Source organism: Symphodus melops (genome assembly GCF_947650265.1).
Source record: "Symphodus melops genome assembly, chromosome: 20".
NCBI classification, from domain to species: domain Eukaryota; kingdom Metazoa; phylum Chordata; class Actinopteri; order Labriformes; family Labridae; genus Symphodus; species Symphodus melops.
In genome coordinates this window covers 18,828,995-18,839,349 of record NC_136710.1, presented here as the reverse complement: position 1 = coordinate 18,839,349, position 10,355 = coordinate 18,828,995, and the positions used below count along the sequence as shown (strand labels likewise).

Here is a 10,355-nt window from a genome sequence, read left to right as displayed (position 1 = left end):
ACTTGACGTGCCGTCCACATTAATATACAATCAAAGGTTCAAGCTAACGAATGTTATCAGAGTTTTTGATGTTCATTTTATTAACATCGTTTACTACAACATAAAGCAGAAAGGACCAAAGCTTAAAATGTCTCACAGCGGGGGACAGATGATGTCTTTCTTTCTTCCTTCACAGAGCGTCTGGATAGTAACAGAATCGTTGGCCTGACTTTGTTTTCACCCTGCAAAAGAAATAGATGAGGTGTTCTTCACAGATATAAAGTCCTGCTTCTGAAATACATTCAGGATAGATTCCTGTCTCAAGTTAACGTTAAACATTTACTGAAAATACCCCTGATGAATGCAATAAGCTTCCATAAAAGTCCAAATGTTTTTCAGATTTAAATTTTTCATTTTTCAGAAACCTTTTTGAACTGAAAGTGGAGAAATGAATTCTGATTAGTTTAGTGTGAGCATCTGTACGAACACACACAGGATGTGTAATCCCTGAGTTTGCCTTGTTGTCGTCGTTATAAATCAGCTGTTTAAATGACGCTGAAGGTTTTGTCTTGTACTCACACTGTAGCTACAGTCGGACATTCAGGTGGAGCCTGAGCTTCCAAAATTGTACCATGTTCCCAGCTGAAGTCAGAGGGAAGTCTCGGCGAGTCGTCTTGGCAGCAGTGTGACGGGATTTCTTAAAAAATAAAAATAAAAAGTTTTTATCAAGTTAATTTCATACTTCCTGTAGTCAAAGGAGTTGTGGTGATGACGTTCTCAGCGCTGCACTCACTGGAAGACAAAGATTCAGGTGTGGAGACATTGCGGTGGTCATCTTCCTCAGGGTTGTTGTTGACCGCGACTCGAAAAGGGGCGGAGCTTTCAGTAGAAACGACCCCAGTGGAGGTCAGGCCCGGGTCAGGTGCACGACTGGTTGTCTCATAGTCGTCCCTAACAACAGAGGAAGAGTTCACCTCATAAGATTTTAAAAACACACTTTGTTTTGTTTTTTTATTTTTATTTTCTTCTGAATCATACTTTCCACTGTTTGTCATTATTATTTATTTTATGTCCTTTTTTTGTATATTCACCTTTGTCTTATGTTACATGTTGGGAATAAATAAATAAACAAATAAACAAATCAAAGAATGTTTTTTTTGAGAGATGTCTTGAGACACAGAAAAAGAAGAAGAATTTAAAGTATTAAAACAACAACCTGATCGTACAGAACCGGAGCTCATCAAGGGTTTGGTTTTTTTCCCCACATTTTTGTAAGTTTAATTTTTTTTTTAAAGTAATCTCTTATGCACCTGCCTGCTGAAATAGATGTGTGGAGTATTTGTTCTACATTTTAATAACTAATTAAAATCAGGTGCTGTGGAGGTCGAAGAGAAAAAGAACGAAAGTATCTCTGAGTCTCCACTGCTTTATTTTGCAACTCACTTCACATACAGAGTCATAATCCCGCGGCACCGGAACCCTCTCTTTATTTACACCTCCACCCCGGAAACTGACCCTCCAGAATAAAGTGTCAGTTTGTGTGTGATAACTCAGAATAGTGTCGCCACAGTGCAACATTTAAAGGAAAATAAACCTCCAGCAGTCTCGCCTCTGCTAAAAGTCAGTTACAGTGAGCAGATAGATTTTCAAAGGGAGTCCCCCTCGGACCCTCCTCTGGACACACCTCTGACTTAAGGGTCACCACATAACCGAGCAGAGATGTTTGATGTGGCGTGTATGAAGCTCGACATCATTTCAGCGCCTCCTACGCGGCCCTTTGCTGCATGTAACAACACCCATCCTCCCCCCCCCCCGCCCCCCCCCACACACACACACACACACACACACACACACACACTTCCTGTCTCTGCTCAGCTGTCCTAAACAGGAAATACAACAAACAAAAAACCCACAAAAAAATCACCGAGCCGACTTTGCATTAAAGAGATCGATTGATGAGGATAAAAAGGGACGGAGGTAGATGAATGTTATGTGCTGTGGTCTCTCTCTCTCTCTCTCTCTCTCTCTCTCTCTCTCTCTCTCTCTCTCTCCTCCCTCTCTCTCCTTCCTCTCTCTCTCCTCCCTCTCTCCTCCCTCTCTCTCTCCTCCCTCTCTCCTCCCTCTCTCTCTCCTCCCTCTCTCCTCCCTCTCTCTCTCTCTCTCTCTCTTCCCTCTCTCTCTCTCTTCCCTCTCTCTCTCTCTCCCTCTCTCTCTCCTCCCTCTCTCTCTCTCTCTCTCTCTCTCTCTTCCCTCTCTCCCTCTCTCCTCCCTCTCTCTCTCTCTCCTCCCTCTCCTGAGAGGAGGTAACTCAGGCTCACCTTGTTGTAGTATCAGCTCCTGCATGCTGCAGAAGAATTAAATGCCGTGTTGCCAGTGTTTGTCGACAGTTCATTCGTGAGCTGGACCTTCTGGCTCTCTGCTAAATAAACCTAAATAAACGTTCACTGTGTGTGTGTTCTCCTGCTCTGAAAATAAAGATAATGACGGTGCAATCCTTCGTTGTTAGTAACCTGTGTTTCTGTTCTAGTCTCTGGTTTGGAAGTCTAAAAAACAGGATTGTTGTGAAGCGGTTTAACACACACATGACCTAAAGATCACCAGTCATTCGTGATAAATAACACTGACTTACATGATGGGAGTTTCAGCTTCTGGTTTTGAAGTCTGCGCTTTCAAAGTCTTGTTTTCTGTTGGATAAGAAACGAGCGGTAAAAAAGTAAAACCCACAGTTTGTATGTGTTCGTCTCCTCGCAGCAGAGACATGCACGTACCTTCAGACGTGACGGTGCTGCTGCTTTGATTCAAGGAGACGTCAACATGTGGAAGCTGAAGACAGAACTCTCCAATCAGCTCTTCCTCCTCAGCGCTTCTCCTCCACACCGTCACTGCAAACAGAGCCACCTTCACTTCACTGTGTGAACACACAGCCGTCACACACTGATCCGTGCAGCTTTCTCCTACCTGAGGAATCATCTGTCGTGAAGAAGAAAAGGATCCAGACGATGTTCACGAGCACCACACTGACCAGCACCGCCCAGCGCATGTTTCTGCAGATCGAGGCCTCGCTGCACGCTGAGGCCAGGCTGACTGCGTCTTCCCTCCTGAGCACAGGTTAATAAGCTGCAGAATCTGCTTATCATCAAAAAAACATGTCAAATGGGACGAGGCTCATCGTTGGGCATGTACCAAGTGATGTTTGAGTAACAAATTAAAACCACAAAGTCAGATTAGATCCGCTGAGTTCAGAAGAAGTGTGTTGCATCATTTAAGAAAAGCCCATCTGACATCAAATGGGTGTGGTTATCAATGAACATAGAGAAGTCTGAGGGACAAATAACGCAACCATGGCAACAATGGGATGTCAATTTCCTTGGAGGCCCTGCTTGGGTTAATGAGGGGCCCGATGACGGGCTCCGTACAGACCCCGCATAACGAGTCAAAACATTAAACCACAATGCACAAACCAAATCTGTTTGCTTAAAGGTGACCTACTTTTCTGACCCTTTTTTCTTTCTTTTTTTTTTATCTCACATGTAGCGTTACAACGAGGCGGGTTTTAAGCCTCCTGACGAACCGTTACATCACACCCACCTGTCAGCCATGTCAGCTACACGCCCAAATATGGATAACACGTATCGTTCACAAAATCAAAACAAGGTCGTTCAAACCCCCCCCCCCCACACACACACACACAGTGAGCTCCCATTTTGTTTTTGTTGTACCAGGCTGTAAACATGTTTGTTTACTTCCTGTGCTTCTGCAGCCACCCTCTAGTGGACACTTCACAAACTGCAGGATTTTTGCACTTCCACACCGGCTTCATTTTTTAAGACCGGAGGTTCCTGCTCGGCCACTTTTGGCCATCCTCCTCACCGTGAAAAGATCACATCAGGAAGTTCTCCTCTTGTTGGCTGTGTAGAGATTTGGCCGTTTGACGACTGCGGAACAGGAACTTCCTGTTGACAGATCTTCAACATGAAGTCTGTTTTAGAATCTGCTGACGAACAGAACTGTCCAACGAAGTCTGCCATAAATACTGCTGGTGATTCTGCAGGACGCCAGACTCAGCTGCAGCCAAGATGACAGCAAACGCTGCGACTGTGAATCATCCACTTACAGTCTGAAAGAGTGATTTTTATTTGGACTTTTTTTGGGGGGCTATTTTTTGACCTTTATTGGATCGGACAGCTGAAGAGAGACGTGTCAAGAGGAGTCACGCAGCGAAGGGCCGAGGTCAGATTCAAACCCACGGCCCTGACACGATGACTACATCCTCTGTACACGTGACGCGTGTCATCACCGCTAGGGCATCTAGCACCACGGTTTTATATGATGGAGAGAATCAAAACAGATGTTTGTGTGGTTTGTTCTGATTGTCATCCTTGTTACGATGCTCATTGCTGTCTGTCATATCAATCTCTCACCTGGCGCTTTGCATTGTGGGAAAGGTTTGTGCTCCTGAATACTGTAGATTTTTCCAGAATCAGTACGACACCCTCAACACTCTGCCGATCTCAGACTCTGAGCCGAATCAGTGCGTGCTACGAGTATGACAGGCGGTAACTAAGCAACCAGCCTTACAGCGTGAAATGTCCCAGAAAACAAACAGACAAGAGAAGAGTGATGTTTTTTTATTCAGACGTTGTTAAAAAGTTGTTTTATAAAGTTTAAAGACAAAAGATTAGAAGTCGGTTTATAAGCATAGTCAGGGTTTAAAAGGCTCCTCTCGAATTGAGTAGATTTTCACATTAATAAAAACTTTACGACCATATATGGGCATGCTGTTACAGTGCATGGACTGACAGGAAGTTGGTTTAAAAGGACTTCTCGTCCACATGTCTCATGATGCCCTCGACCCAGGAGAGGTTTGGATCTGCACAGACTTTCTTAGACTTCTGCGTCTGCAGGCTGGAAGGAAAAGAGAGAAAATGATTTTAGAATTCAAGATGGAGAATTCATCCTCTTTGTTTCAGATGGAAGGAACAAAATAAAGATCCCACAGGACGACAGCTGTGTTTAGTTTTTTAAATAATAATCAATGTGACAGATTGTAAACTTCAATTAAAAACCGATTTAAGAATAAATCTGAATCTGGAAAGTGAACTACTCCATTTCACAACAAGTTAACCCTTTCTACAAAAGTACAAATTCACATTTAAAACAATAAAACAATTACTATTTTTATTGTAATTATTTTATCTGATTGTATCCCTTAGTAGATTTAAGGTATATATATATAAGTTACACGTTTATATTGTTATTTTCTTTCTGTCACACTGCTTTCGTGTCTGGGAGGAAACATTTTGTCTTTTTTGCGTCTGTAGATAAATCAATGAAAGAATCCTGAATCTACACGTTCTTTATATCTGTGTATAAATAATGTATAATACATAAATAATATGTGTGTATAAATAAAAAGAGTGATGACAGATAATAATAATAATAAATAAATGTAGTATTATTACTACTATTATTACTATTATTATTATTATTATTATTATTATTATTATTATCTGTCACCACTCTTATTTATACATATTCTCTGTAGTTTCAAACACCTTGTGAGGACTGTCAGCAGATTATTGTGTCCTGTCATTTCACCCCGACTCCCTGCTCATAACAATACCAGGGAAAAAAAGCGTCAGTATCTTTGCCCTGCATGTGTCCGGTCGTTAAGGGGGAAAAAAAATCGTACTTTGTATAAAGATGTCTAAAAATAAATAAAATAAAGGTTTGTATGAAAACCTTCACCTGAACATGTTAAAAACGTTCAAAATAAAAGCCTGACCTAATCAGGATGTTTCTGTAACAAACTGGAAGCGTCTCACTGGGATCAAACACTCACATGACTCCGATCTTCGGGCAGCGCTCATCCGTCATGGAATACGAGACGATCTTGTCTTTGCTCATCCTCCTCGGGTAAAATTTGAAGCAGCAGTTCTCCAGTCCGTTTGCCCCTGAAGAAGAAGTTAAAGACTTGGAGAGGTCCTCAAAGAGAGCAGATTCAAAGGACTTTCATACTTTCATAATTTCATACTTCCTGTCGTCGAAGGAGTTGTGGTGATGACGTTCTCAGCGCTGCACTCACTGGAAGACAAAGATTCAGGTGCAACATTTAAAGGAAAATAAACCTCCAGCACCCGTTTGCACCTGAAGTGTATTATACATGCAACACAATGTTAGATGAACAGTTATGTGAACTGTAAGTGTGCTGTTAAAATGTGAACTTATGTTAAAGCAATTAGTGGTCTCAAGAAGAGCTTGGTTTAACACCAAAGAGCATGAAGTGGTTTATTAGGGGTCGTTTCTTTAAGACTGAGTAGGATAACATTTGGGTCTAAACAGGAGTAAACAGGTGTTGATCCCGAGAAGGAGATAATAAAAGTCAACCCTGCATGGAATTGTAAATGTTAAGGCCATACGTTCAGAGTAAGTTTAAGGAGGGTAACAGTTGTTGTCCTAAGTCCAAATAAGGACTTGGATGGTTTTCTGTTTTCTTTGACCAATGCTGTATAAATACTCGTGTCTTTCTTTGTTCGAGAGGGTTCACATTTGGCTGGTGACTCTCCCAGGTACCATGGCTAACCTGGACTGATGCTGTTTCTTGACTTTGTAAATAAATGTCTTACATTACAAGCAAGTCAGTGTCAGCGGATTTTTCCTCATCATCTGCACATCATCAAAGGAGGAGAACTTAAGAAACTGCACACCGCAAAGCATGAGCGTTGATTTTAGCCTGAGTCTCTGGTTTGGAAGTCAGGATTGTTGTTGTTGGGTCCAGCCAGGATGGCAAAGTTCAGGCTGTGTACGTTTGGAGAACTACGACAAAAGACTCTATATCCCAGCATGCCTTGCAGGTACTCCCAGAATGCTTTGCCACACCTAACACATAGGTGTGAAGTTTGGGAGGGTTAAAACCGGCCATGCGCCTTCTCTCTCTCTCTTTCAAACGTCGTCTGGCGACGTCCGAGGATACCCCATCTGCTTCCTGTTTCCCAACACGCTTCTCTTTGTTTAAAGGTTTTGGCACGCAGCTGATCCAAGGCCTTGAAGCATACCGACGTCCTAATTTCCGAGCCTAGATCATCCACTTGAACACATCTCAAAGAAGAGCGTCTTATTTCTCCCATAGTAAAACGGTATTGAGAGAGACTGTAAGGATTACGTCTCGTTCCGTCCTTTAAAGAAAGGACACCCACGGAGATCACCTCGCTCGACGGAGGACACTACGGCCCTGCTCAACCCTTTTGGACGCACCGCCATCTCCAAACAACTGCAGGAAGACCGTTCCAGGACCTCTTTTCTTCCTTTCATCAACCGTGGACAAAACGGTTACAAGTGAGGCTTAGCTAGGTCTGGGCAGTTAGATATAGAGAGTGTGTTAATAACTGAGTTATTATTGTGAAACGGTGATAATATTTGCTTGGTGTTTGACCACTGTGTCTTAGATTTTACCAGAGTAAAATCTCTTTTGTTTCCTTTATTTGTGCCGCTATGTCCCGTGTGTTTCCCTGTGAGCTCTCACGTCATAACCGGGTAATAGACTCACTATCAGAAAGACTAGTGTGAACGCCGTCTGATACAAATCCGGCCGCTGGCTTCTGTTAGTGAAGTAAACTATGCTCTGAGTTGTGGTGAGCTCCAGGCTGAGATTGAGCTTCTGAGGTGCGCTTGTTTTCTCTCTCGCTCTCTCGCTTTACACACACGCACCTTTCGACAGACGCACACACATGGAGATCTGTGGCTTTCCAGACGCTGCTGAAACGTAGATCACGTTCTGTGTCCGCCATCACGTGACCACGTGTGGTCTCCCTCTCTCTCTCTCACTCTCACAGAAACACACACACACACACACACACACACACACACACACACACACACACACACACACACACACACACACACACACACACACACACACACACACACGTGCCACGCTTGTTTGTTTTGTTTGTTACCTGTAGTTTAGCTTGCAATAGTTTGTTTGATTAAGTTTCATTGATTAACTTGATGTTGCTTTGTTAAATAAATTCTGTTATAATTTAAAGAGCAGTTGTTTGTGATTACTGTGGATTCACATTGTGACTTAGGCTGGGTGAAAGGGCTTTGTGTTCGGATTTCACACCTTCAATTAAATACAGATTATTAATTATTAATGATATTGGTATTTAATTAACAAATTTTGAGACTGATATTTGTAATATTTTGGTTGTTCCCCGTTTACAGGGTGGTGCCCCAAGGTTTATTAAACTCAGTTTAATAACAATTATTGATTTATTTTAATAATTAAGTAAACTTAATTATTAAATTTAATTCGACAACTAAATGTTACATCATAAAACCCCAACGTAATGTTGCCGCCGTGGAAAATCCCCAACATTGTGAAGCGGTTTAACACACACATGACCTAAAGATAACCAGTCATTCGTGATAAATAACACTGACTTACATGATGGGAGTTTCAGCTTCTGGTTTTGAAGTCTGCGCTTTCAAAGTCTTGTTTTCTGTTGGATAAGAAACGAGCGGTAAAAAAGTAAAACCCACAGTTTGTATGTGTTCGTCTCCTCGCAGCAGAGACATGCACGTACCTTCAGACGTGACGGTGCTGCTGCTTTGATTCAAGGAGACGTTCACTTGTGGAAGCTGAAGACAGAACTCTCCAATCAGCTCTTCCTCCTCAGCGCTTCTCCTCCACACCGTCACTGCAAACAGAGCCACCTTCACTTCACTGTGTGAACACACAGCCGTCACACACTGATCCGTGCAGCTTTCTCCTACCTGAGGAATCATCTGTCGTGAAGAAGAAAAGGATCCAGACGATGTTCACGAGCACCACACTGACCAGCACCGCCCAGCGCATGTTTCTGCAGATCGAGGCCTCGCTGCACACTGAGGCCAGGCTGACTGCGTCTTCCCTCCTGAGCACAGGTTAATAAACTGCAGAATCTGCTTATCATCAAAAAAACATGTCAAATGGGACGAGGCTCATCGTTGGGCATGTCCCAAGTGATGTTTGAGGTTCAAGGTTCAAGGTTCTTTATTTGTCAATTCCAAAATATGTCAGACATACAGTGAAATCGAAATGACGTTTCCCCCCTCCCCACGGTGCAATGTAGATAAAGAAGGTACGGTAAATAAAATAAAACAAGGTAAAAAAGATAAATATTATTTACATTAATAAACCTAAATGTGCAAAAAGTACTAAGTTAAATAAAATGGAGTATAAAACAAGACTATAAGAAAGTGAAACTTGTGCAACTTGTGCATGCGTGCAATAGAGTAACAAATTTAAACCACAAAGTCAGAGTAGAACTGCTGAGTTCAGAAGAAGTGTGTTGCATCATTTAAGAAAAGCCCATCTGATATCAAATGGGTGTGGTTATCAATGAACATAGATAAGTCTGAGGGACAAATAACGCAACAATGGGATGTCAATTTCCTTGGAGGCCCTGCGTGGGTTAATGAGGGGCCCGATGACGGGCTCCGTACAGACCCCGCATAACGAGTCAAAACATGAAACCACATTGCACAAACCAAATCTGTTTGCTTAAAGGTGACCTACTTTTCTGACCCTTTTTTTAAAAAAATCTCACAGGAGGTTTTAAACCTGACGAACCGTTACATCACACCCACCTGTCAGTCATGTCAGCTACACGCCCAAATATGGATAACGCGTATCGTTCACAAAATCAAAACAAGGTCGTTCAAAACCCCCCCCCCCCCCCCCCACACACACACACACACACACACACACACACACAGTGAGCTCCCATTTTGTTTTTGTTGTACCAGGCTGTAAACATGTTTGTTTACTTCCTGTGCTTCTGCAGCCACCCTCTAGTGGACACTTCACAAACTGCAGGATTTTTGCACTTCCACACCGGCTTCATTTTTTAAGACCGGAGGTTCCTGCTCGGCCACTTTTGGCCATCCTCCTCAACGTGAAAAGATCACATCAGGAAGTTCTCCTCTTGTTGGCTGTGTAGAGATTTGGCAGTGATTTTTATTTGGACTTTTTTTGGGGGGCTATTTTTTGACCTTTATTGGATCGGACAGCTGAAGAGAGACGTGTCAAGAGGAGTCACGCAGCGAAGGGCCGAGGTCAGATTCAAACCCACGGCCCTGACACGATGACTACATCCTCTGTACACGTGACGCGTGTCATCACCGCTAGGGCATCTAGCACCACGGTTTTTTATGATGGAGAGAATCAAAGCAGATGTTTGTGTGGTTTGTTCTGATTGTCATCCTTGTTACGATGCTCATTGCTGTCTGTCATATCAATCTCTCACCTGGAGCTTTGCATTGTGGGAAAGGTTTGTGCTCCTGAATACTGTAGATTTTTCCAGAATCAGTACGACACCCTCAACCGATCTCAG

The 10,355-nt window shown here is 42.8% G+C and overlaps 1 protein-coding gene and 1 long non-coding RNA gene across 9 annotated transcripts; both read right to left on the bottom strand.

The window, feature by feature from the left end:
• Positions 1 to 8: 8 nt before the first annotated feature.
• LOC306841298 (uncharacterized protein) lies at positions 9 to 6,085 on the bottom strand. Of its 5 annotated transcripts, none has more exons than XM_079371095.1 (8): positions 4,401 to 4,508; positions 3,723 to 3,887; positions 2,938 to 3,108; positions 2,748 to 2,861; positions 2,609 to 2,663; positions 773 to 930; positions 559 to 676; positions 9 to 221 (listed from the first exon to the last, which is right to left on the bottom strand). In XM_079371095.1, the coding sequence occupies exons 3-8, from the start codon at positions 3,017 to 3,019 to the stop codon at positions 170 to 172; spliced, it is 579 nt and encodes a 192-aa protein (XP_079227221.1). In that variant the 5' UTR covers positions 3,020 to 3,108; positions 3,723 to 3,887; positions 4,401 to 4,508; the 3' UTR covers positions 9 to 169. The 5 variants fall into 5 exon arrangements, 3 of the variants coding, with proteins under 3 accessions (XP_079227221.1, XP_079227220.1, XP_079227222.1); XM_079371094.1 differs by having other exon boundaries at positions 2,938 to 3,105; XM_079371096.1 differs by lacking the exons at positions 3,723 to 3,887; positions 4,401 to 4,508 and adding an exon at positions 3,568 to 3,628 and having other exon boundaries at positions 2,938 to 3,105.
• Positions 6,086 to 8,413: 2,328 nt separating this feature from the next.
• LOC306841921 lies at positions 8,414 to 10,346 on the bottom strand. 4 transcript variants are annotated; one of them, XR_013781625.1, is made up of 5 exons: positions 10,269 to 10,346; positions 9,790 to 9,954; positions 8,755 to 8,925; positions 8,565 to 8,678; positions 8,414 to 8,480 (listed from the first exon to the last, which is right to left on the bottom strand). It is a non-coding gene; the product is annotated as an uncharacterized lncRNA (long non-coding RNA). The 4 variants fall into 4 exon arrangements; XR_013781626.1 differs by having other exon boundaries at positions 8,755 to 8,922; XR_013781627.1 differs by lacking the exons at positions 9,790 to 9,954; positions 10,269 to 10,346 and adding an exon at positions 9,610 to 9,679 and having other exon boundaries at positions 8,755 to 8,922.
• Positions 10,347 to 10,355: the final 9 nt, after the last annotated feature.